The sequence below is a fragment of the Piliocolobus tephrosceles genome, chromosome 4, assembly GCF_002776525.5.
Source record: "Piliocolobus tephrosceles isolate RC106 chromosome 4, ASM277652v3, whole genome shotgun sequence".
Lineage (NCBI taxonomy): Eukaryota > Metazoa > Chordata > Mammalia > Primates > Cercopithecidae > Piliocolobus > Piliocolobus tephrosceles.
In genome coordinates this window covers 87,797,114-87,823,905 of record NC_045437.1, presented here as the reverse complement: position 1 = coordinate 87,823,905, position 26,792 = coordinate 87,797,114, and the positions used below count along the sequence as shown (strand labels likewise).

The 26,792-nt window shown below is 36.3% G+C and overlaps 1 protein-coding gene across 1 annotated transcript in view; it reads right to left on the bottom strand.

The window, feature by feature from the left end:
* ADGRV1 (adhesion G protein-coupled receptor V1) overlaps positions 1 to 26,792 on the bottom strand; it is a 614,529-nt gene that overhangs the window by 194,070 nt on the left and 393,667 nt on the right. The window contains exons 84-85 of the mRNA XM_023215075.2: positions 21,608 to 21,724; positions 6,972 to 7,150 (exon numbers count right to left, since the gene is read on the bottom strand). Of these exons, the coding sequence (XP_023070843.1) occupies positions 6,972 to 7,150; positions 21,608 to 21,724 (296 nt within the window). The remainder of the gene's footprint in view (positions 1 to 6,971; positions 7,151 to 21,607; positions 21,725 to 26,792) is intronic.

Below are 26,792 nucleotides of genomic sequence, written 5' to 3'. Positions count from 1 at the left end.
GGATCCAGGAACTAAGAGAAGCCAAGCGAGACATAACTCAAAACATTAGTTGGAATTTTTCTCAGAGACACAAAGCGGTAATCAGAAAAGCTAAGGTTGTTGTTTAGAGTGATAATACTGTAAATCAAACTAAGATAACAAGGTATTAGCAGAATAAATTGTATAATTAATCACCAGAAAAAGTCAGATATACTGAGCATGTTTAGAGTAAAAATTTGAAGGAGCTAACAAGCCTTTGAATAAGAATTTGAATCATGTTTTTAAGGATGTGTGGGAGACTTTATTAGAGCAAGCTAGGCATTTTCTAACCCTTAGATTCCATTATTCTAAGAAGACTTTGTGGGGAAACGTACTTTCAATATTTTTTAATTTTAGGGTCTGAATAGATAGAAAATGCTAGTCTAAGGTTGCTATTTTTATGTGGATGTACTTGTATCTCTTTACGTGTGTGCATGTGCACACACAGGCAGTAATATATCCCCACCTGAGCAAATGCATGAAGAGATCCTGACAACATTCTTTTTCAAAGATATATGGCGACTTTGTTCACTCCTCAGACAAGTAAACGTGCTCTCTAAAAAACATTTTTTCATGATTCTCTTTTAAAGTAATTTAATGAAAATAAAGACTCTCGTATTATATCATATTTCCCATATAGTACAATTACTTCTATTTAGTTCTAATTTAAAATAGAGATTTGTCCTCTATATTAATAACATTTCTTCTAATACAGCTTGCAAAATTAGATTGTTTTCAGAGGATTTAGCAAAACTGGTAATTCAGTTCAGAAGCAGGATAATCAGAGTAGGTTTTAATAAAGATTTGTTTAGTGTATCTAAAGTAAAACATAATACTAAAATACTAAAAAACTAAAATACTAAAAAACTAGGCTGGGCATGATGGCTCATGCCTGTAATCCTAGCACTCTGGGAGATGGGAAAATTGCATGAGCCCAGGAGTTTGAGACTAGCCTGGGCAACACAGCAAGACCTTGTCTCCACAAATTAAAGACAAACAACAAAAAAACTAAAAAACTGTAATCAATTTTAAAATTAAGTTATGAAGCGATGCAATTTTTCATTACAATCAAATTCTATGCTTAGAAGAGAATTAACTTAAGCCTTTGTATATAGTCATTATTCAATAAGTTATTTGTTGATTTTTCTTAAGTTTGAATTCATATGAATTAGCAAGGATGAAAAAAGCAGGCATTTTGGAAGTACAAAACAACCTATCATCTTTATTGTGTCATTTTTACTGCTATTGACATTTATTAATGTGTTGGGGTTGTTTAGAAGTTAGAATATTGAGATAAAAGTAAGTAACGTCTTCATTGTCCTCACCTCTATATGGCATGTCTTTGGCACTCATTCCAATCACTCTATCAATATTCACATAACTGGGGTTCCAGAAAAAAGGCATATTCTCTACGTAAGAACACCCCTCAGGACCACATTCCCTTTACTTACACCCTGGGTCTTGACTCTTTATATTCTCTTTTCCCCTACACTTTGCATGATAAGGTCTCCTTTAGCTTGTTTTCTTTACCTAAAGTAGCCAAAAATCTATCCCAAGAAAAGTAGGTGACTACTTCCAAAGATATTCAATATAAAACTACCCAGTAGAGACTACTTCCAGGTACTCTCAATAGAGTTACTTCTGGTAACAAATAGCAATCATTCAGGGGCAGATTCATTTACTTTTGCCTTTGTTTCAGTTTAAGCACTGTTCAATTGTAAGATAGAAAGGAAGTTGGAAGCATTTCTAGCACTAAATTCAAAAGTGATGAATATGTATTTTAGGGGTCTCCAAACCCAAGGCCATGGACTGGTACCTGCCAATGGCCTATTAGGAACAGGGCTGCAAAGTAGGAGGTGAGCGGTAGGCGAGCCAGCATTACCACCTGAGGTCTGTCTCCTGTCAGATCAGTGGAGGCATTAGATTATCATAGGAGTGTGAACCCCACTGTGAACTGTGCATGCGAGGGATCCCAGTTGAGTGCTCCTTATGAGAATCTAACTAATGCCTAATGATCTGAGGTGGAACAGTTTCATCCTGAAACCACTTCCCACTCCCAGGCCCCATCCGTGAAAAAACTGTCCTCCACAAAACTAGTCCCTGGTGCCAAAAACGCTGGGAAATGCTGCTTTAGAAAACTTTGAAAGCGTAGGTGCCTCCTCCTATTAACTTTCAGTAGAGTATGATTCCTCATAGATCCATAGCGTCATCTAGTTCAGTGGCAAAGCAGCAATATTAAGTTTATATTGGGTTTTCTACTTTATAGAAAAAAGGACATTTTAAATTTTATAGGTACTTTTAGCTTTTCTCCAAATCAGGTTGTGCAATTTAAATCTAGGTTGAAAAATACATATTTGTCTTGGTAAATTAGAATTTGATCTCTTATGTACATATAAGAAAATTTCTTTCTTACAAGATTTGACATGCCTCATGTGGTGTTTAAAATATTGAGACACATCATTTGGTGACCTCTAAATATATTAGATATCTTTATTAATCATATTGTTGTATGAAATCTTTATCGTGCATGTGTATGTTATTATGTAGAGGAAACATGAAAGTTTTTTCTAAACTGTTATTTGTGTAAATTTACATTGGATTGTTAAGGCCTTCCTTTTTCTACTTGAGATATTTCCACTAAGGGATAAACTTACCAACCCTTTCCATATAGTCTGTAAGTAATCACTGTTCTCCAGGCTGAATTTCAAGTTACATGAATGGCATAAACAAATATTTTCAATATAGTATAATTAGTACAATCTTAGGATTTATGACAGGTTATGAGTCTACCAAGGCAATATATAAGAGGTAGCATTTTAATCTGAAAACAGATGCTTTACTAAGTTGATATTTAAGTTGATGCTTCGAGGAAAAATAGGGACTTTGTAGGCACACAAATGAAAGAAAGTCATTTGAGATATAAAAGATACATTCAAAGGTATAGAAATAAGAGATCATGGGAAAAATCAAGCAATTCAGTTACAAAGGAAAACAAGGGAGGAGAGTGGGAAGAATGATTTTTAAAAAGCTGGTTCAGCAGTTTAGTGTCAAACCATGGATGACCTATCAAGCTATGACCTTGAAGGTAACAAAAGGCAACCATTGGGTTTTAAGCATCAGAGTAATACGATCACTTGCATATTTCAGAATTTAATGCATAGATTAAAAAATGAAGAAATTATAGGTAGGGGCACAAGTTAGGAGGCAACCCAACATACCAAAGACGACAGAGGCTGAACTGAAGAGATGGTGATGAAGTAAGAGATGATGGTTGAAATGAGAAACTGGATTAGGAAAACAAACATTTAGGAGTTAGACTAGAAAATAATTCATGATTGTAGAATATTGAGTGTACGGTGAAAGAAGTAGAAAGTAACTTGGGTTCACAGCCTGTGTATGTGGGTGGACAGTGGACATTTCATAGAGAATGTGGGTCAAAGCATTTTAGGGTATCAATTTTAAACACACTAAATATGAAATAGCTGTGTGTCATTCTGGTAAAGATGTTTCTGAGACATTTGAATATATAATATGGGTATGGAATATATAATATGGGTATGGAGCTCAGAAAAGTGTTTTATAGGCTAGAAACTCAACTTCTGGGGTTATTACATAGAAAATGGCAAGCCCTAAGAATAGACAACAATGTATAGGTAGAAAAGTAGACCAAAGTCAGCACTTAGGAAACACCAGTATTTAAAGTGTTTTCACTGCTTTCCATAAGAAATTTAACACTTGATTATATAAACTATTTGGTAAAATTTTGGACTTTGGCTATATTTAATCAGTAACACTTAACCAGCGTATTACTATTTAAAATGTAGACATTCACGAAACCATCATTCTCAGCAAACTATTGCAAAAACAGAAAACCAAACACCGCATGTTCTCACTCATAGGTGGGAACTGAACAATGAGATCACTTGGACACGGGAAGCGGAACATCACACACTGGGGCCTATCATGGGGAGGGGGGAGGGGGGAGAGATTGCATTGGGAGTTATACCTGATGTAAATGACGAGTTGATGGGTGCAGCACACTAACATGGCACAAGTATACATATGTAACAAACCTGCACGTTATGCACATGTACCGTAGAACTTAAAGTATAATAATAATAATTAAAAAAAAAGAAAAAAAAGAAAAAATGTAGACATTCACACTATCTATAAAATCCATCTTAAAATAATGAACTATGTTTAGTGAAATAGCTTGTACATGATTTATAATTCCATCTAGAATAATCAGAAAAAATAAAATTAAAGCAAAATCAACCAAACAAAACCATTTGTTTAAAGGCACTATAAAGCTGTTGAGGCAGGCAAGATTGAGAGGCCAAGCTTGTAAAGAAGAGAAGCTCACTGAAATCAGTGCTACATTCAGCATATCACTTTTCCCTCCAGGGTATTTGCCTATTAATACTTGGAGAAGAAAGGGAGACTGAAAATCCAGGACGAGGAAAGATGCTGAGAGTCAGGAAAGCCAGCGAATTATTTGGCAATCTCAAAGAGCTACAAAGAGCTAGGGAAACAAAAATTAGACTTCAGGGCTGGCAGGAAAGAGAACTTGAGAAAACATGTTCCAGAAAGAAGTGAACAAGATACTTGGAGATTTTCCCCTTGAGGCATTTTTAAAAATTCTTAGCTCTTCCATAATGAGCTAAGAATTTAAAAATTCTTCTAGGGAAAAGCCTAGAAGAAAAGCAAAATACTATGAAGTAACCACTGGACAACAGATGAGCCATTAGTTCATACAACCATAAATCTACCATGACCTCTAGAGAAATGGCATGCTTTAAAATGATGATACAAGAATACAATATTTTAGTATCAATAATATATCAGTTTATAACCTTATATTAAAACTGAAGTAATATTAAAGATACAGAATTTTTACAAGCTAGAATAAATTCATATGGGAATGATTTAGGAATAGTCTTTGTGAATTAAGGAGAAAAGTAACCTGTAATGCAATTAGACATGCTGATCTAATAATTTTTTTTTTTTTTTTTTTTTGAGTTGGAGTCCTGTTCTGGCACCTAGGCTGGAGTGTAGTGGTGTGATCTTGACTCACTGCAACCTCCGCCTCCCGGGTTCAAGTGATTCTCCTGCCACAGCCTCCTGAGTAGCTGGGACTACAGGCATGCACCACCATGCTCAGCTAATTTTTGTATTTTTAGTGGAGATGGGGTTTTACCACATTGGCCAGAATGGTCTCGATCTCCTGACCTTGTGATCTGCCTGTCTCAGCCTCCCAAAGTGCTGGGATTACAGGCATGAGCCACCACGCCCGGTCTCTGGTCTAACAATTCCTTAAGATTAAAACCAGGTAGAAGTAACTATATTTTACATTTCACTTGTTATAATTTAGTTGGTCATAGAGAACATTTGCCAAAAGCTTAAGAAGGCAAATACTTTGAGTAAGTTCATTTGGACATTCTTTGATCATAGTTTATTTCTCCCTTTAGAAATCCTTTTAAAATGAACAAGATAGTTTTTTCTAATTAATATTACATTCATTGGGTCCATTTAGCAAGGCTGGATGGGTATACATGTAATGCTAAAATTAAGTAAGTCCTGTCTTGCCAGGAAGCTCATGAAAAGAATGGTCTGCTAGCCACCACGACTTGCTGCATGGTTACTTTGCATGTCATAAAGAATGACGTAGAATTTTCTGAAATTAACCTTGGCAGTCCAAGATTTACATTAATGCAAGGGGTGGTAAAATGTAAAAAATCATAATATAATTCTGAAATGATGCCATCATTCCTTTTTAGAAGATTACAGGAACATAGACTTGTATATGCATAAAACACATTATAATATTATAAAATTATCAGTATTAGGGAGTCTTTTGAATTTCAATAAAAAGACAGAATTACAAAAATATATGGCATATTAGTGTGTATTGTATTTGTATGTTTGTGTACGTTTGTGTGTTTGGGTGTGTGTTTTACCTAGCTAGCCTCCTTCATCTGAATGTGGTATGGGGTATGTGTTTGTGATTGCCTATGTGTGCAATACATTTGTATACATCAATAACAAGTATTTATTATGTATATAACTGATCAGAAACAATAATTCTATTAAAATGACTTCTGCTGATATAGTACTTTAACTTTCAATATTTTTCATGTCTATTAACTAATTTTATCTTCATAATAACCTGTTAGATAATTAAGTAATACTGTCTTCATAAGACTGTGAATAGGCTATTTTTTCTTATTTAGAATTTTACTTTTTCTCTTCCTTATACAAAGAGAGTTGGTCGAGCTTTACTATTGCAAAGTGTTTTTCTACCCCATACATGTGGAATTAATAAGAAGGGCTCAGTGGTCCTCAAAGCCATAAGATACTACATTTAGGATTGAGTCACATATATATATATATATACATATGCATATACATATGTACATAAAAAGTGTTAAGATTTTAAGATTAAAAGGGTATTTTAACAAGAATATCTAAGACCAAGTTGACCTTGTCTTGTTCCTATGCACTTCTGCAGACACTCTCGATTCACTGTGATGCAGTTGTTTGGTATTCAGGGATCTTATGGGTGATGGTGGCTGCCATCCTCCTCTCTCACTAAAAACACACTGCTTAGATAATGTGCCAACACTCCAACTTTTTTTACTAATTCTTTATCAAATATTTCATAGTGCCCTGATTTTGCTAAATATTATTGTTTGCTTCAATCTAATAAACTAAATGCTAATGTACAAATTACCATGAACTGTTTGATACACCAACTCACTTGAGGAAACCGCATCTACTAAAGAAAAGAGGCCATAGTTTCCTATTTAGAAGAGTAATTAGAGTAAGCAGAGCTTCGGACACTGTGGCAGAAAAACAAAAATCTTCCCGGTACGTATTCAATCACAGCTCTTATGGCAACAAAATCTGCTTAGGTACATGAAAGCCAGGGTAATGTGTTGACTGGATGTACTTACAGGTCACCATGAATGAGTCCATAGATCTGTGACATGCTCTGATGATAGATTCCTTTCAAAATAACTATGAGGAGAATCACCACAAAAGCTGGTAGTCCCCAACTCAGAAGGAAAAACAGCAGATATCGCCTCTCTGTGTGCTCATCATTCATCACCAGCACGTACCAGAAATTCACAGACTAAGGAAGAAAATAACATAAAATGAACAGGCTCTTTTTTAATGACACAGAACACAAATTTCCCTGGCGTAGGCAATAAGTTACTGACCAACAAAGGGCCAGGATCTACTTAAGGATTAGTTTTGATATATATATATTTTTTAGTTAGTTCATACATTCATTCTTTCATAAGAATTTCATTCTTACCCAATAAATTCAGGATACCTCAAATTCTGGAAACACAGTGAAATATTTAGTTCATTTTCTGTATTTTTTTATTTGCCTTAATTTGCTCTGATTTACTCTCAGTTACAATCCTCTATGATTGCTTTGTAAATGTGTCTTTGAAGAAACATACACTGATATGCAAATCTACTTCCCACATTAACTTCCAGGTGATAATGAGGTAAAGAGCCCTATATTTTCAAACTTTTTGACAATTTTTATTTATTGAGGGCCTATCATATGGCAGGGCCAGATACTGTTCTAGCGGGAAAATAGCGTTGAAGACAACCTTGGTCTCAGTGTCCAGTGGAAGGTGTTGACAAATAAACAGAAAATGATCACACAGAGAGAAAGTACTATAGCAGGGTTTGTTTTATGGTCCATGTTTCCCAGTTTATACTCTCTCCCTTTTGTTCATTCACATGACAATTATTTATTGAGTGCTTACTAAATTTCACAGAGCAGTGTAGGCACTGGGGATACAGCAGTGAAAGAGATGGGGTGGTCTTTACTTTTTTGAACCTTAGTTTCCAAATAAGTAGGACATAAATAATTAAGGGCAGTATTTCTTTTATATTATATTTATGTCACATCTTATATCTGTTATTTCTTACTGAGATAAAACATATAAATGGGACAAGTGTGTAGAGAGTGAGGGGGGATGAGGGGACACATTAAATAAATAGAGTAAGAAAACTGAGGCCTATAAATGTTATGTTGGCTCCAAATCCCACACTTAACTTAGATCTAAGTCTTCTAAGTGTCTTCTTTCCATGAGGAATGCTTATATTTACTTATAAGCACACGCAAACACACAAACATACACAAACATACAAATACAATGCACACTGATATACCATATATTTAGTACAGAAACAATATTGAATGTCATGCCATACATATTTCAAACAGTAATACTTATTGCCTGGATAAATCCTCCGTCTCAGTTTTGCATGGTAGAAAGAGTGTGAGTATGAATGAATTATATATTATGTCTATATTATTGTATGTCTATATAATTCATTCATACTCATTAATGTTATACTTTAAGTGGATAATCTCAGGCAAGTGACAACATTTTCAGAGCCTCAGTTTCACGTGTACAACAAGGTTATTATAAAGATTAAATGAGATATTACATGCAAAGTGCTGAGCACATACATAGTCAATGCTGGAAAATGTCACTGCCTCTTCTTAAGTCTCCTATTAGGAGGTCAGACAGTGTGAAAGGCAAAAGATAAACACTTTTCTATTTGAAAAATAAGTACTCCTAATCTTTGTGGGAAGGCTTTCAGATGTTTTATTTACTGAGGCTTCTGAGTAAGATTTTATCTGTACCAAATTAGCCTTGAGGGACTAGTATTAGGCTAAACCAGGGAAGGATAAAAATGTTTGGTTACTTACAGACTTGTGTCTCTGAATTTTATTTCCTGCCAGCACTCCGTATCTCTATGTATATCTGCTTATTTGTAATTATGAAGCATGTTTTGAGTTGTTGCTTATATAACTTTGTTCCAACTCATTTTTAAAAATTACTAGATCCAGCATTTTTTTTCTTTTTATAACTAGTATAGGGATGTGGACTCAAATAAGTGGGGTTGTGTCAAATGTTGTTGCTGGGGTAGTCAATACTGCCTGTTAAAGAATGAAAATTCATACAAAGCAAGGATCATTGATTAATCCATCTTCTAAACAAAAGTACTAATTATTTATGTTGGTTAGATGCTTGTGTGCATCCATGTAACATCGTAACTCAGTGGTGCAATAGGTGGAAGAGTCAAGGAGGAGGGTAAAGATTGGTAAATGACTCTAAGGTGATTCATCATGATAAAGATTGAGACATTTTCAAAATGTCCGCTTTTACGCAGATGGACATTCGTTCCATCAGTTAGAATTACTCAACCTTTCAGCAGCTGTCTGGCCTTGACCACAGGCTCAGATAAGAATGAGACAAGTGTAACTGTTAGATTTATACATGCAGTGCTTCTGTCCCAAACAGCTCAAGGCCCAGTGTGGCTGAATTACTGAATACTTGGTTAAGCAAAACAAGCTTCAAATGTCATAAGCCTTTGCCAATTATAAATAAAAAATAATTTAAATTTCTTCTTAAAAGACTGTGATCACTGATTGGGAGGCTGAGGTGTGTGGATCACGAGGTCAGGAGATCGAGACCCTCCTAGCTAACAGGGTGAAACCCCATCTCTACTAAAAATACAAAAATTAGCCAGGCATGGTGGCAGGCGCCTGTAGTCCCAGCTACTCGGGAGGCTGAGGCAGGAGAATGGTGTGAACCCGGGAGGCAGAACTTGGCAGTGAGCCGAGATCGCACCACTGCACTCTAGCCTGGGCGACACAGCAAGACTCCATCTCAAAACAAAAAAACAAAGAATATGATCACTGAAATATACTCTAAGAGAAGTACTTCCCATAATAATATCATTTTTAAAGCTATGGACTAGAAACACTAGAATGTAATGACACAACATTTAATTATTCTAGAAATATTATGGCCCAACATAAGATTTGTGTTGACTACCTCATTTCAAGTTTTACTTGAATTTTATTGTAATGTACTGTGGTAGGCACATTTCTGGACACATGCCTAGCTCATGAGCACCCCTTTTCCAAACTCTGCCTCTCTAACCCTCCTCCCACCACAGGCAAAGTGGGTTCAGTGTGCTCTGTGTACTCCCTGACGCTGCTCCCCTGGCCACAGCTGATTTGATCAGGGCAGAAGCCTGGCCCAGGCTTAGCCAATCATCTGCACTGAATTCCTTGATGTTCCATGACAGTCTAAGCTGGTCAACTAAAGTAAGAGGGCATAGAAAGGGGGTAGCCATGAGCACAGTGAAGCAGAGGTTTGTTAGAGAAGAATGCTCACAGTCCCTTGTGAAGTCCAACTGTAGGTACAGTTCTTAGGTTCAGTGAGTTATCCAAAATGCCTTTAGGATTTCAATTTTGTTTACATTAGCTCGACTTAGGTAACTTAGTTTTTCTTTCTTCTTCCACCCAAAACTTGAATGAGATGTATTAATGTATTGCTTTCCCAAAGCAGTAGGGTTAAAATCTCCAGTTACCGCCATTTTTTTTAAAAAACCAAAAGAAGACCCTGGAGCATTTGACTATACAATATGTCCTCACTTAAAATCGTCAATAGGTTCTTGGAAACTGCAACTTTAAGCAAAACAGAGTATCACAAAACCAACGTTAGCACAGATTAATTGATGTAGAAAAGAGTTAAGTTCCTATGGCATATTTCTGGTCACAAAACAATGACCAAGTTTCTAAAGACCTAAATACTTCTCATATTAAACACTGAATTAAATGTGACCTATACATACCTTTAAGAAAGATTGATAAAAACAAATGAGATGATTATTTTTACAAATTTATTTTTTAGAGACAGGGTCTTGCTCTGTCACCCAGGCTGGGGTGCAGTGGCACAATCATAGCTCAGTGCAGCCTTGAAGTCCTGGGCTCAAGCAATCCTCCCACCTCAGCCTCTCGAGTAGTAATTAGTTATCCAGGTTTTGGTGAATCAATGAGTGTCACTTGTTGTCATTATGGTGGGTTAAATCAAGGAATAAATGTTTGCAAAGTGAAAATTGTCAGGAGCACTTTCTACCACTATGCAGGTCAAAGACAATCACAAACATGGCAGGCTCCCTGGGTACTTCTGTAAAGCATTGTTTATTGTCTTGCATTTACCTGATTTACTTTCTTCATATACTTTATAAATTTTTATTTTACAATAATTGTATTCATTTATTCATTCATTTTACAACCTGCTTATTCCAGTTCGGGGTCAAGGATGACCAGAGCCCATCCTGGCAGCTCAGGGCACAAGGCAGGAACCAGTTCTGGACAGGACGTCATCCCATCTCAGGGTGCACTCACACATACACACCCACGCACATGCACAGCGTGAACATCTAGACATACCAATTAAGCCAGTGTACACAGCTTTAGGATGTGAGAGGAAACCCGAGTACTAGAAAAAAATCCATGCAAACATGAGAACATGCAAACTCCACTGTGAAAATAAAATAAATCTTGGGGCCCCCAAATCACTAAGCTAAAGGGAAAAGTCGAGCTGGGACTGCTTAGGGCCAACCTGCCTCCCATTCTATTCAAAGTTATCCTTCTGCTCACTGAGATAAATGCATATCTGATTGCTTCGTTTGGAGAAGCTAATCAGAAACTCAAAACAATGCTTCAAAAAGTGTATATTTTCTACTTATGACCTGGAAGCTCCCTCCCTACTTTGAGTCTTCCCACTTCTGCTTCAGGTTGTTCTGACTTTCCAGACTAAACCAATGTTCACCTTCCATATGTCGATTGATGTCTCATGTCTCCGTAAAATGTATAAAAGCAAACTGTGCTCTGACCACCTTGGGTACATGTTATCAGGACCTCCTGAGGCTGTATCATGGGCGTGTGTCCTCAACCTTTGCAAAATACACTTCCTAAAATAACTGAGACCTGTCTCAGATTTTCAGGGCTCACGTCTCACAGACAGTAGCCAAGGCTAGCAATTTATTTATTTTCTCATCAATGTTACAACAAAATGATGTTGAATGAAATGATATTGATGACCTGTTGTATTCCTTTCCTTGAAATCATTGTTCTTCCTTCATAATTTAACTTGAGTATTAACAAATCATTATGTTTGCACAATTTTATGTTAACAGATATATAGCAAACGTGATCTGTGTGCCTGATTGACTATGCGTTTATCCAATGTGGAACTAACAGAACACAAGTTAGAAGGTGTTGCTCACCCAAATATGCTTCATGGTAACTAAACATAGCTTACTGTTCACAGTTTATCTTATAATTTTCCTGCTAAAGACTGTACTAAAATATTCAATGTGTAGGTCTCTATTTACACTTCTGTTTCTAAGCTTTCAAAATGTTGTTAGAAGGATCTCATAAATTATCTTAAGACCACCCATCCTCACAATGTAGTCATGGCATTTTTAGCCAAAATGTTATTATGCCCAAAGTTAACCGACTACATCCATCCTACTTGATTGTTTCTACATTTCATACACACTCAGAATACAATGTTTCCTAGTATTAAGGGTCATTTATTTATTACATCTCCCCGCAGGTGGGGAGCTCAGACATGGCGGGCTGCAGGTCCCGAGCCCTGCCCCGTGGGGAAGCAGCTAAGGCCCTGCGAGAATTTGAGTGTGGAGCCAGCGGCCGGCACTGCTGGGGGACCGGTGGTGCAGCCTCTGCAGCTGCTGGCCCGGTTGCTAAGTCCTTCACTGCCCTGGGCGGCTGTGCCAGCCGGCTGCTCCGTGTGCAGAGCCCGCGGAGCCCGCGCCCACCGGAACTTGCACTGGCTCGCGAGCGCAGCTTGCAGCCCTGGTTCCCGCCGGCGCCTCTCCCTCCACACCTCCCTGCAAGTAGAGGGAGGCGGCTCCAGCCTCAGCCAACCCAGAGAGGGGCTCCCACGGTTCCGTGGCGGGCTGAAGAGCTCCTCAAGGGCTGCCAGAGTGGACGCCGAGGTCGAGGAGGCACTGAGAGTGAGGGCTGCTAGCACATTGTTACATCCCATCATGATCACCTAGGGAACTGTACTTGGGAGTACTTAATTAAAAGCCCATATTAATAAATGTAAGGAAAACTATATAATGCTATTTTTGAAAATTTCCTATTACAAACACAATCTATACAAATACAGAAAAGGAAGATTTGCAAAGCACTCATCCAAAAGTAAAGCTCCAGGTGCATAATAAGTAATATAAATGTTACATATTTTAAAAAATATACAATATTCAAAAGGACATGGTGATTAGTAACTTGATTTGCATCTTTGACATGGTTCTGCATGGATAAACTGCTTTTGGCCAATATCACTTGGCTTCTCTGGGTTTTAATTTCCTTCTGTAGTAAGAGGAGATGTTAACTTTTTAGTTATTAATAATTTCCTAACACTTTGTGATTGATTATTGCAGAAATGACAATTCTTTAAGTAAAAACACTAATGGCACAGATGTATACAGACTATGTTTTTTTAGCAGCAACACAGATCTTACAGGTCATTTTACCATGGCCCCTTATGAGGAAACTGAGGTAATGAAAGAACAGCATAGCTTTTTCGTCTTCTGGTTAGCTACAGAACTGGGAGTTTGCAACATAACTCCAAATTGCCTTGTAAAGACTGATTATATTTAAGATTTATTTCCATATAAATTGACACAAATAGGCTGGGCACGGTAGCTCACACCTGTAATCCCAGCACTTTGTGAGGCCGAGGCAGGCAGATTGCTTGAGCCCAGGAGTTCAAGATCAGCCTGGGCAACATGGGGAAACTCCGTCTCTACAAAAAATACAAAGTACTAGCCAGGCATGATGATGCACGCCTATAGTCCCAGCTACTCAGGATTAGGCAGGAGGACTGCTTGAGCCTGGGAGGCAGAGGTTGCAGTGAGCTGAGATTGTGCCACTGCACTCCAGTTGGGGTGACAGAACAAGACCCCATCTCAAAAAGAAAAAACAAAAAAGAAATTGACACAAATATTGACAATATTATTATTACATGATAGTTTCTTGTCCTCATTTTTTTCCCCACTCACTTTATATGCCAGTGGAGATACGCTTTACTCATATAAGTAAAAAGATAACCTGTTCTGTAACTTCATTTTTTTTCTAAGACTTAAGGAAAACTTACAAAGGCTTATCAGAATATAATACCTAAAACAATCGTGAACTGTGGATTAATTTTTCTTTACCTTGTAGTACCTATTGAAATGCTTTGCATATAATTTTAATTGAGAAATACAAAATAAATGAAGATGTACACAATTTGTTTTGAGCATTTAAAACATTTTATTGACTTTAACACTAATTTTATAATTTGGTTTAGTTCTGAGTTTGTTTATATACATATATATGCTACCTTGTTAAAAATAATTTGATTTAAATGTGTTTAAATTTTTAATTAAAATGGGTATATAATAGGTATACATTTATGGGGTAAGTGTGGTATTTTGATACAGGCATACAATCTGTAATAATCAAATCAGGGTAATTGCGGTATCCATCACCTCAAGCAGTTATTATTTCTTTGTATTAGGAACATTCTAATTCCACTCTTTTTATTATTTTAAAATATACAATAAATTTTTGTTGAGCACAATCACCCTGTTGTGCTATCAAATACTAGATTTTATTCATCCTAACTATATTTTTCACCCATTAACTACTCCCGCCATAAAGAATTTTAGAAGACTCCATAATTTTAATTGATTTGGCTGAACTCATAATGAAGGACAAAAGTTAACTGGTGAAAAGTGAAAAATGGTGAAGGTAATAGTTTAACGGGAAGAATGAAACAAATATTTATTTATTTATTTATTTATTTTATTTTATTTTATTTTTTTGAGACAGAGTCTCGCTCTGTCACCCAGGCTGGAGTGCAGTGGCGCAATCCCAGCTCACTGCAAGCTACGCCTCCTGGGTTCACACCGCTCTCCTGCCTCAGCCTCCCGAGTAGCTGGGACTACAGGCACTTGCCACCACGCCCGGCTAATTTTTTTGTATTTTAGTAGAGACAGGGTTTCACCATGTTAGCCAGGATGGTCTCGATCTCCTGACTTCATGATGCGCCCACCTCGGCCTCTCAAAGTGCTGGGATTATAGGCATGAGCCACCGTGCCCAGTCGAAACAAATATTTATTAATTGGTTAATAAATGTAGACCAAACATAAAGCTATATATCATTTAATCAAGACTTCTCTCCTAGGTTTTACTATGCTCTGTTTACACAGGAGGAAACGGAGGATGGGAGAAGTATATTTCTCAGAATTAGTAATTCAGGCTATTGGAATTTAAACTGATTCTGTGTTAAATGCAAGCAACCAATTGTAATACCCAGATATAATTTAAGTCAAATATAGATAGCAGTAAACTAAAAGACTGTGTCTACAAGCATATATACTTACATTCCTACACAAATCTATTTATTTTTACAATAATATTTTCTCTACTATTTTTCCCAATGTCCAGATAGAAAAATTGAAGACATACCTTGTTAAGTGTTTTGTCATAGGCCATAGTTATGCTTTCATATATTCCATAAACACATATTCATTCACTTATTCATATATCTTTATAAAATGCATATTAGCATATGAGTAAAACATAAAGGAGAAATGCCTTTTAAAGTTAAAAATCGGCTATTTGAACTCCATAATTTTCATGGTATATGAAATAAAGATCGGCATCCTGACTGTTTTTTAATAGTTGATTATTAATTGTGTCACCAGAATCCTTAAACGGACCTATAGCATCAAGTTTAGTCAGAGATCACAGATGCTATTAATTCTATCTATTCCATATGCTCTTAATCATTCATTTCAGATGAGAGTCTAAGAAATGTTATCACTGGTCCTTGCCCCAGTTCTCCTCCCTCTTTCTTAATATTTATTGCATGAAATAAATTGCAAGACTTTTTGAGGACTGGAGAAGTCAGTATTTTCTGGGTGTGTCATTTCTATCTTGATACCAGTCTGTTGTCCTTAACACCTTTGATGTCCCCCAAAAGTAAATCAATGATAAAGGAGAAACAAGGCTAATTTTAGCATTTCCCTTCCTGTTTTGCTATGCTCTGGCACTAAGTAGCCTTTCTACCAAGGAATAAATAACATGTACATTTGCTTGTTCATAGTCTGGTTACATTGAGAAATAAATGAACAAGATGTGAATGCTCAAGTACAACTGTAAAATGATTTCTAACCTTATTCTACCATTTTAAAAATGTGTTCTTCAGTTAAGCTGTAATTTCAAAAGAAAAGATTATATTTCAAATTAAGCTGTAACTCTAGGCATGAGATGAGCAGACTGTAAGAACAATGCAAGGTTTGTATATTTTTCATAACTGATGCAGATTGCTATACAATCATTTAACTTGGTGACAGGAAGTGATCATAAAATTGAGCCAAATGAATATACAGGTAAAAATTGTTTGTCTATTTACCTATATCATATACGAATATCTCAAATAATTTATTTGCAATTTATTTACCTCATGATCTGGAAATCCAACTGACAGCATGTTTCATGTAGACATGAATAGTAAAAGCATAATTCCTAGGAATTTATTCTATGGATACGGCCCAAGTAAACAAATATTCAGAGTGTGAGGATATTCAAGGACACATTGTTTACTATAGCAAAAAGTAACACGATAACCAAAAAATTATATAATGTCATCAACTGGAGCCCAGAAAAATAAATTATGTAATAACCATATTATAGCATAGGAAAAAGATATACCCATGCATGGTAAACTTAAAGATGTCCATATATATATACACACGCACATGCATATACATATACACGTAACACATATATACACTATATATAAATATATGTACACTGTATATATATATACACACACATACAAGAACACACATGTGCTTATTTAAATATTCATAAATATTATCTATGCATGGAATATTTATGGAGAGATACACAGGAAAACAGTAGTGTTTACTTTCAGGAATTGGTACTGAAGGTAGAGCAGAGAACGGAGAATGCAAGAAATAGTGAGAAAAAGATGTACTTTTTATTTAGTATTCAATTATGTTTTGTATATGCTATGTCTAAAATGAAACCAAATCAGAACAGAAGAAGGAAAAATAGAACTAGCAAAACAGAGTAAAGATACTGCACGATTTTAAATTCTCATTGTCAATTTTTCTTAAAGGAGATATAACCCTGCCTTCTTAAGGGAGAAATGATTTCAATAGTTCCAAGGGAGTGCTCTTACATGAAGAGCAAACAGAAGAATAATTCAATATGTGTGGCCAAGAAAGGAATTTATGATTTGTTTCCTTTTAAAAAATAAGCAAAATAATTTGTTACTACATCCTCGCCTTGCACTGTGTGACCTCTCTGTCAAAGAAAAGGGAAGCCTGAAGAAACAGAGGCAAGGCTGTTATTTACGGAGCCTGTTATGAGCAATGCATCTACTTTAATAAAGGGTTAAAGGTTCTCCAGCTTGCTAAGGCTTTACAGCTAGTTAGTGTCCACTTCACTCAAAGTCAGACCTCTTTCCACTACATGAAGTTGATTTTCTTTGGTTAAAAAGAAGGTATAATTTATATTGGAAAAGCAGAGCAGTCAAGATGTTTTCAAATCTATGAAATTTTAGCCACAACATATTATCTTAACAAATAATATGGGTAAATATGTACAGAGTATGCAGTCTGTCCCAGACACCATTTCAAGCTCATTCTATGTATTAATTCATTTTATCTTTTCACAGTCTGTAAAGAGAGGTAGTATTATTACAACTTGAGTTTTCAAGTAAGAAAATCTAGGCTCAGAGAGCTTATGTAACTTGTTCACCAATAAAATTTTCCCTAAGCTACTCTAAAAGTAATCTAAATTTATTATAAGGCACTAAAAGTTTAGGATATAAAAGTAAAATAATTTTCAAGATAAAGTCATATAAATGTATTCTAAGACTGAAGATATAATGCAGATAAAAATAAACATTAACAGTTCTGACATGCTTAACTCAGTAATTACAAATTTATGATTAATTTATTGTCATAAGCTATGCACAGATATAAGTAGTATCATATTCACTCCTATATTACTGAAAAAAAGAAGTAGAATCATTGAAGTAAAAATTCTCTCAATTTTATTCAACCTAATTCAACCAATGGGATTGAGCTAATAGTAGTCTAACCTTCTACATAATGTTTTTAAAACAGATTTTAGAAAAAAAAATTTTTAGCAGTCACTATTTTATGAATGGGAAAATGTTGGTTGGTGAAGTGACAACCTCTGAACATAAAATAATTCATTAAAAGTAACCTAAGTAGAATTCAGAACTTATTGACTTTTCCCCTTGTGGTCACACCACAAATCATGAAAAATGTGTGGTGTACCATCTGAAATACATTAAACTTCACTGGTACTTTAAATAGCTTTCCTAAGCCATTAGCCATCCAGAAATCTAATTGGTCTACTAAATGTGAATCAGCCACAGTCATATTTACCTAACTTGAAGAAGAGATGTAGAATATACTAATCTTCATTAACTTGGGTGAAGTCATATATATGATTTTGTCTAATGCTCCCTGAAAGCAGAAAATCCATCTAAAACATGTTTGAAAGTTGATCATTTCCCTCTCAATATTTTTCAGTGATTGAATTCACTCTACTTTTAGAAAAGCCTCTTCAACTTTGACAGTTTTATTGGCTATGAAAACTCAACCTGAATCAAAAATTTCCTTCCCTAATTTTTGACCCATTTGCTCTGGTTCTGCCAAATGGAGCTACATAGTCCACCCTTTCCTGTAGTAGCCCTTCCGGTATTTGTAGACAGCCATCACATCTCCCTAAATTCTTTCCAGGTTAGTTATGCCCAGCTGCCTCAAAGTTTCTTAGAGGGTTGTTTTCCAACTTCTCATTGGATAATTAATGTTCCTGCTGAAACATGACCCATGAGAGTGGTTGCTGTGTCCCAAAATAGTCTGAATTTTGTAGATTACAATGTAACCATGTCTGCTTCCATACTGCTATCAATGCAACCTAGGTGTGTGTTGTTTTTGCAGTTACTGTAGTTGTTATTGTTAAGCATTCTAGTCACATATTTAATTGTTGCCAAGTTTATGTTAAATTATAATTTTGAGTAATTTACATTAACTTCCATCAGATGATGTCTCTTTCATTCCAGTTTTTAATTTATCACAGTACAGTTTCTCTTCATTAGCTCTACCTGTAATCTTAATGCAGGCAGCTCTCTGCTGCAGCTGTCCTTTCAGTTCTGTACCACATGCATATCTGATAAGCAATTTCCTGTGTTTTCATCCAAGCAATGAATCAAAAATTCTGAATAGGTCAAGGGCATGGACAAAGACCTTTAGCACAGCACTGGGGACCTCAATCCAGGCAGATAGATAACAACATAAATAGGGTACATTTAAAAAAGTTTAACTCAGATAAACTCTTAAAGAATTTTGCAATCAGAAAATCTTGCAAATGTTATTCTAATTTCAGCAGATATGTAAGTTTTATGTTATATGCTTTAAATTCACTTTTATTTGTAAATATTTTTGAGAGGGGAGCTTGAAAACACCATAAATTGTCCATGATTAAAACCGCTGAAAGAGCTATAAAATATTAATAATTATTTTATGAGTTTGGAATTATTATCTCTATATGCAGATTTAGAAACAAAACTTGGTGAGAGTCAGTAGTTTAATTAAGCTTACACAGATAGTAGCAGAGCCAGAATTCAAACCCAGATCCGGGGTGCCACTTGTTTCAACTAGTTCTATTAGCTAAATAGTTCAGTCCTCTTCTTCAGCCCCCACTACTATCATATCATACTGGGGAAAACAACCCTTCCTTGAGCCTGTGTGGTATTCTCTCATAATATCACCACCTCACTTTCTTTTTCCTTTTACCATTATTTCACTGTTGCTACAACCTTCTTCTTCAACAAGAAAAAAGAATATGCAAGGGACTGAATGCATCTGTTTTCATAAAATAGTTTACATGCATACTCAGAAATGAATATGAAACTGTATCACATGAAAAACTTAACAATACCATTACACAGAATGCATTATCAAATGCAGCATTTTAGTTGAACCATTTAATTAGTGACGTCAATACTATGCACTGTCTTCCTCTTTATCAACCATATCAGCCATTTTTCAACCAAATCAACAAAGAATAATGGAGATAATTTGGGATTTTAGTTAGAAAAGGAGAATTGAAATTTCTCTGCCAACATGTATTAGTTCCTCAGGTGAGTATGCTAGGACTCTGCTGGTCTCACTCTGTACCTTCTCCCCAAGTAATCTCTTCCAAACCAATGGCTCCATTTTCCAACTCTAAGCCAATAACTTCCCAGTGCATTTTTTTTTTTAGACGGAATTTCGCTTTTGTTGCCCAGGCTGGAGTCCAATGGCGTCATCTTGGCTTACTGCAACCTCCGCCTCCTGGGTTAAAACGATTCTCCTGCCTCAGCCTCCCTAGTAGCTGAGATTACAGGCGCCCACCACCACACCCAGCTAATTTTTTGTATTTTAGTAGAGACGGGGTTTCACCATGTTGGCCAGGCTGGTCTTGGACTCCTGACCTTAGGTGATCTGCCTGCCTTGGCTTCCCAAAGCACTGTGATTCCCAGTGCATTTCTAAAGTGTAGGCCTCTCTTCTGAGCTTTAGCTTCATGTGTCCCCGTCTCCTCAAACTTCCCACTGGAGGTTTCATAGACACTTCACATTCAGCATGTCCCAAACGAAACTCACCAGCTTTTCCCCATTGTTCAGTGATCATAATTTCAGTTACCAGTATCCACCAGATACCCAGGCCAGAAATTTGGGGAGCATCCTGGGTTCCAACTTCTGCATTCCTCACAACCAGTCTTTACATCCTATAGTTCTAATTTTAAAAAATCTCCAAAGCAGTCCTCTTCCCTTTGCTTCTATTGCCACCTCCCTAGTTCACGCTACCATGATTTCCCCTTGAATACAGCTAAATCTACTTAATTGGCTTGCCTATCCACCCTTTCCTGTCTCATATTCACTACAAACAGGGAGATCTTTCTTTTTTTTTCTTTTTTTTTTTTTTTTGAGACGGAGTCTCGCTCTGTCGCCCAGGCTGGAGTGCAGTGGCCAGATCTCAGCTCACTGCAAGCTCCGCCTCCCGGGTTTACGCCATTCTCCTGCCTCAGCCTCCGGAGTAGCTGGGACTACAGGCGCCCGCCACCTCGCCCAGCTAGTTTTTTAGTATTTTTTAGTAGAAACGGGGTTTCACCACGTTAGCCAGGATGGTCTCGATCTCCTGACCTCGTGATCCACCCGTCTCGGCCTCCCAAAGTGCTGGGATTACAGGCTTGAGCCACCGCGCCCGGCCTGATCTTTCTAATATCTAAATCTTATTATGTCACTCCTTTACTTAAAAACCTTCTATTACTTTTCCTAGAAAAATGTTCTAATTTCCTACTGTGCTTTATAGGGCCCACATTGCAGACTTCATCTCTAACCACTCCCTTGTTTCAAATCCTACTAGATTTCCGTAATTTCTTCAAACTCACAATGCTCTCTACCATTGTACAGTTTATAGGGTGTTTTTATTTGACATTTATATCCTGAGAATGCAGTGATGGATATATGGAATTACTTCTACTTCAGTACAGAGTATCAGACATTAAGACCACTCCACCCAGATTCATTAAAAGATTAAAGGGGCAGGGAGAGGGAATGAGGTACCAACCTGAATGAGCATCCAGCTAAACTGGCAAAGGTACAGGTAATGTGTGACAGCAGCCACAGCTGAACAGCTCTCCTCAGCGAGTTGGGGACTTGCATATGCAGACGCCAGAAACAAAATCTGTAAAAAAAACAGATACTTCTATTTTTAAAATATGCTAAAATTGATGAAGAATATTAAGAAAGTAAATGCTTTCTTATCTAAATCTATGACTCAGTGATTCCATGGGAAAGTAAATTGACTTGTCTAAACTGATATGACTTTAAGAGTCATTCTAAAAATGGCAATATATGGATTTTTATATTTCTAAGAAATAATGCATGATATGAAATTATGCTACATGTTGCTCTAGGCTCTCATAAGGAAATTCGCAAAGTAAACCTTGTTCTTATCATTGATGAGCAAAATTCCCATGAAATACATTTATTTTAGCAAAGTAGAAATTAGTGGAAATACTACTCCTTGTGTAATCAAAGCTAATGGGAGAGAAAAGAAAGAGAAATCAAATATTTGACTTTACCCATCATCTGCAGCCTCTTGCCAGGAAGTTACACAGACAACAAAACGGACTTAAAATGAGTTTAAAAATTCAAATTCTATGATTATTTTAATCTTTGATTTTTATTTCAAGGGCCTTCAAGCCTTTGTTCAAAAGTCACAATGAGGCCTCTTTTAACCACACTATTTAAAATTGCATCCTGCTTTTTAATTTCCTTCTCACACACATAATTCCCCAACTCTTCTCTCTCTCTCTCTTTTAACCATCACACATCACCTTCTAACATGCTTTGTATTTGCATTTTTTGTTTTGTTTTGTTTTTTGGCTATTAGTCTCACCTCCTAGAATATAATCCCCGCAAAGACAGGATGGTTGACTGTTTTACTCACTAATGTAACCCAAGCACATAGCTTAGTGACTGACACATGGTAGGTACTCAATAAATACTTGCTGAGTAAATAAGCAAGTGAAGTAAATAATTCTTTCTGATTTCTATCTTTTCGTATTTTCTCCAATAAATGACTACTGTGTCAAATATTGCAAGGATGAGTGTAGATGGCAGGGGGAAACTTGGAGCAATAATATTGGGCTATAAATTCTCAATGAATAAACTCTGGCTCCCCCTTACAGATAGGAATCAACTTTTTGACTATATTTTCAGAGAGTACTACTGTGCCTGGAATATAGAGGTGATCAATAAATTGTTTATTATAAAAATGAATGATTTATTCCAAAAGCACAGAGGAGAAAACTAGTTGACTTATGCCTTAAAATCTCTCAACTTTTAAAAAGAAAACATGAATGCCTTTAATGCTATTTGAATTTATTTAAAAAAATAAATAACGTGCCCAAAAATAAATAAGACAACAGGACAAAATGTAGTTTAAATTTCAAGTGAAATATGCCCTTCCCCAATCCTCTTGTTACCAAGGACATGTCCCTCAACTCCCCTTGAAAATTTCTACTCAAGTGTATTGGTAGGGCAGCATCCCTGTGGTAAATTTGTTAGGATCTGCAGTGAGGCTTTGCATGTTCCCAACATCTCAATTTCACAATGAAAGATGCACCTTAATCTGATTCCTCAATTACATAGGACCCAACATGCTAATTTAAAATTAATAATTATTAATAATTACCAATTTATTACTATAATTGCTATTGACTGTAAATTAATAAATCTACAATATGTATCTCTTATGCTGAAGTGACTCTTTCTTCTTGGAAATTATTCATTGAGTACCTTCCTGTGCCTGATCAAGTACAGAATTAAAAAAATCTTTTTTTTAAGCTACGGACAGTGAACAAGTCCTTTTCCCCTTCTACTTCCCTCATCAATAATAGAAGGAAGTTGGAAAAAATCAACTCCAGAGTCTCTTTCTACTCCAAGACTCCAGAATAATTTTTAAAATGAGAAGTACCTTGATTCAACTTTCTGTTTACTTAGCCTTGGATTTGGTGCATTTGTAATACACACTATTAAAAAGAAGGCACGCCAGCATTTAAAGCAGAAAATAGAAATTTATGTAACATTATTTCCTGACAAATGTGTTCCCTTAAAAAAATAAAGTCCACAAATTCACCTTCCTAGAACACACCACAACATAGCTTTTGAATTATTAGAGATTATGCTTAGATTTTCCTTGACTTTTTTTGTCTAACTTTACCATTTATTCTGACCTTTATAATAGGTCATAAATTAAACCTTCCTAAATTCCACAATTATTCCTTGAACACCTTCAATGCACTAAGCACTGGAACTATGACTTAAGAGTATGGTATGGTTTAGCCAAAAAAAAAAAAAAAGGATAAAAAAGCAATCATTTTAACATTTCATGTTCTGTCTTTTCACAAAGGTGCATCTATTTCCATAAAGTCTTCATAAATGTAGGTACAATAAATTCAAGCCTTTCTAATTCAGATTCTATTATATGGATTGTGTTGAAGTTTACCTAGTAGTTTTGTTCTAATCAACTTAAATAGGTTGCTATATAATAGAATACTGTAATCCAAATTATAATTGACTATGTTTAGCTTTAAGCATTCTATGAAACTACCTATAAGTATATGCTAACTTAAATTATTTTTCAATATGTTTTCTTTGAAGCAACTAAATCAGTACAGATTCTTGTTTAAAACTGTATTTACTTTCAGAATAGTTTTAACATCCAAAATTCTATTCTTAAGGTATGATTTGATATTTTATTATACTCTAATCTCCTTTTCTAAATTATAAGAAGATCAGTTACAAATCTACTTTTGTAAACCATGAAAGTTGTTCCAGGTTATTATCTGAATTATGGGAATTGCTTCTGTCTGTACAGGAGATTAGTCAGCAAGAGGAGGCTGAGCTGTCACAATGCACATTGCTATAAAAGGGATGCACAAAGAATACTTGGAGAACTAGGTATTACATGTGACCAGGACTACCCAAAATTTCATTAACTTAATTTAAGATGGAAATAAAATGAGACCAAGTAAAACAAAATAAAGTCTCCCAGCATATTTAGCTCTCTCATTTTTAAGGCTACAAAACCTAAAAATAGATGGAGTTTCACCATTGCTCTTTTATTCAAACACAGAGATTACCAGAAAAAAGGTTATTTTCACAGTCAGTTATCTGAAAGCATTAAGTTGAACATGAACAAAAAAAGGAATTTTTCAAAGGTTCTCAGTTGTTCATACGTTGATTTATTCAGTATGAATGAGTGCTTAAGTATCCACTATCTACAAACTATTGTGCTGGGCAAGATGAAGTACATGATGGCAGAAAACTGCTGTATACCAGCATGGCGCTACATGTTTTCCCTCGTTCTTTTGTGTATAACTCATATATTAATAATGTGAAGTCATTATTGTTTTTACCCCAATTTAGTAAATAACAAAGGAAGAACTATAGGATAATTAACATGTTTAAAGGTCCTTAAACAAGTTTTAAATTTAAAATGGGATTCAAATTCTGGTATCCTGATTTGCAGTACCAGCATTCCTTCTTTTTTTTTTTTTTGAGATGGAGTCTCGCTCTGTCGCCCAGGCTGGAGTGCAGTGGCCGGATCTTAGCTCACTGCAAGCTCCGCCTCCCGGGTTCACGCCATTCTCCTGCCTCAGCCTCCCTAGTAGCTGGGACTACAGGCGCCGGCCACCACGCCTGACTAATTTTTTGTATTTTTAGTAGAGACGAGGTTTCACCGCATTAGCCAGGATGGTCTCGATTTCCTGACCTCGTGATCCTCTCGCCTTGGCCTCCCAAAGTGCTAGGATCACAGGTGTGAAGCACTGCGCCCGGCCCAGCATTCTTTCTTGAACACCATACCACTGCCTACAAAGCTAAATCAAACACAGTCCCCTCTCCAAGTGCTAACATTCTAGGTCACTGTTTCTCAATTCGTTTTACTCCATGGCCCACCACAGGCTCATAATGACAATCGAATATAATGCCAATAACAAATATAATACTATTCTCAATTCCATTTTGATATAACATATATACAACTTAACAGAAAAGAATAATAAATATATTTCCCCCCAAAAGTATTTGAGATATTCTTTTTAAAACGACTTACAAAATTCTCTGCTTATTCTGATTGCTTAGAGCTCTACTGTGCCAGCTAATGAAGGAAATAAAGAGGAAATACTTTTTTAGAAAACTTAAATATACAGCGTGTGTCCGCACTTGCTTGGGCTACATAACAACTAATGATAAATACTAGTTTTCCTCTAAACCTCGATTCTCAGTGCTCCTTAATACATACACCCTCCTCCCTCACTTTACTACAGAATTTCAGATACTCTTACTCCTTTCTTTATAAAATTATTCTTGAAATGACCCCCCCCCCCTTTTTTTTTGAGACGGAGTCTCACTCTGTCACCCAGGCTGGAGTGCAGTGGCACGATCTTGGCTCACTGCAACCTCCGCCTCCCGGGTTCAAGGGAATCTCCTGCCTCAGCCTCCTGAGTAGTAGCTGGAACTACAGGGCATGCCACCATTTTTTGTATTTTTAATAGAGACGGGTTTTCATCGTGTTAGCCAAGATGGTCTCGATCTCCTGACCTCGTGATCCACCCACTTCGGCCTCCCAAAGTGCTGGGATTATAGGCATGAACCACTGCGCGTCGCCATAACTAGTCAGTTTTTAAAGGACTAGCTCAAATTCTGCCTGACTTACTCTGATCATGGCAGATTCCTAGACTTTCCTACTTTTTAAAGTGGGACATCCCTTGTTATTGAGCATTTATAATGAGCCAAATGTAGTTCTTTCTAATAGAAGGCTGCCTAAGGGTGAAGCTAGACATATGATGCAATACAATGTGACAAGTATTGTAGCAGGGTATGGAGTAAAATATTAGGAGAATGCAGAGTTGAGAGTATTAGCGCTGCCTGTGGGGATTCAAATAAACTTTCAGAGAGGAAACCCAAGTCCCATCTGCCCCACCTTCTCTTCCTAAGTTTATCTTCCATAAGACTCTTTGTATACCAAACATTCTATCCAAATGCATTTACTGCTATTCCCTAAACATACTTCTTCATGTCTCTACTCTTGCCTTTGTTCTTCCTCTTCCTTTTATCGACAATTTCTCTTTCTCATCTTCCCAGGTTAAACTCATGTTTACCTTTCAAAATGTGGTAGAACTCTGTCATGAATACCTGGAAATTCTACCTGCTTACTCTGATCATGGCAGATTCCTAGACTT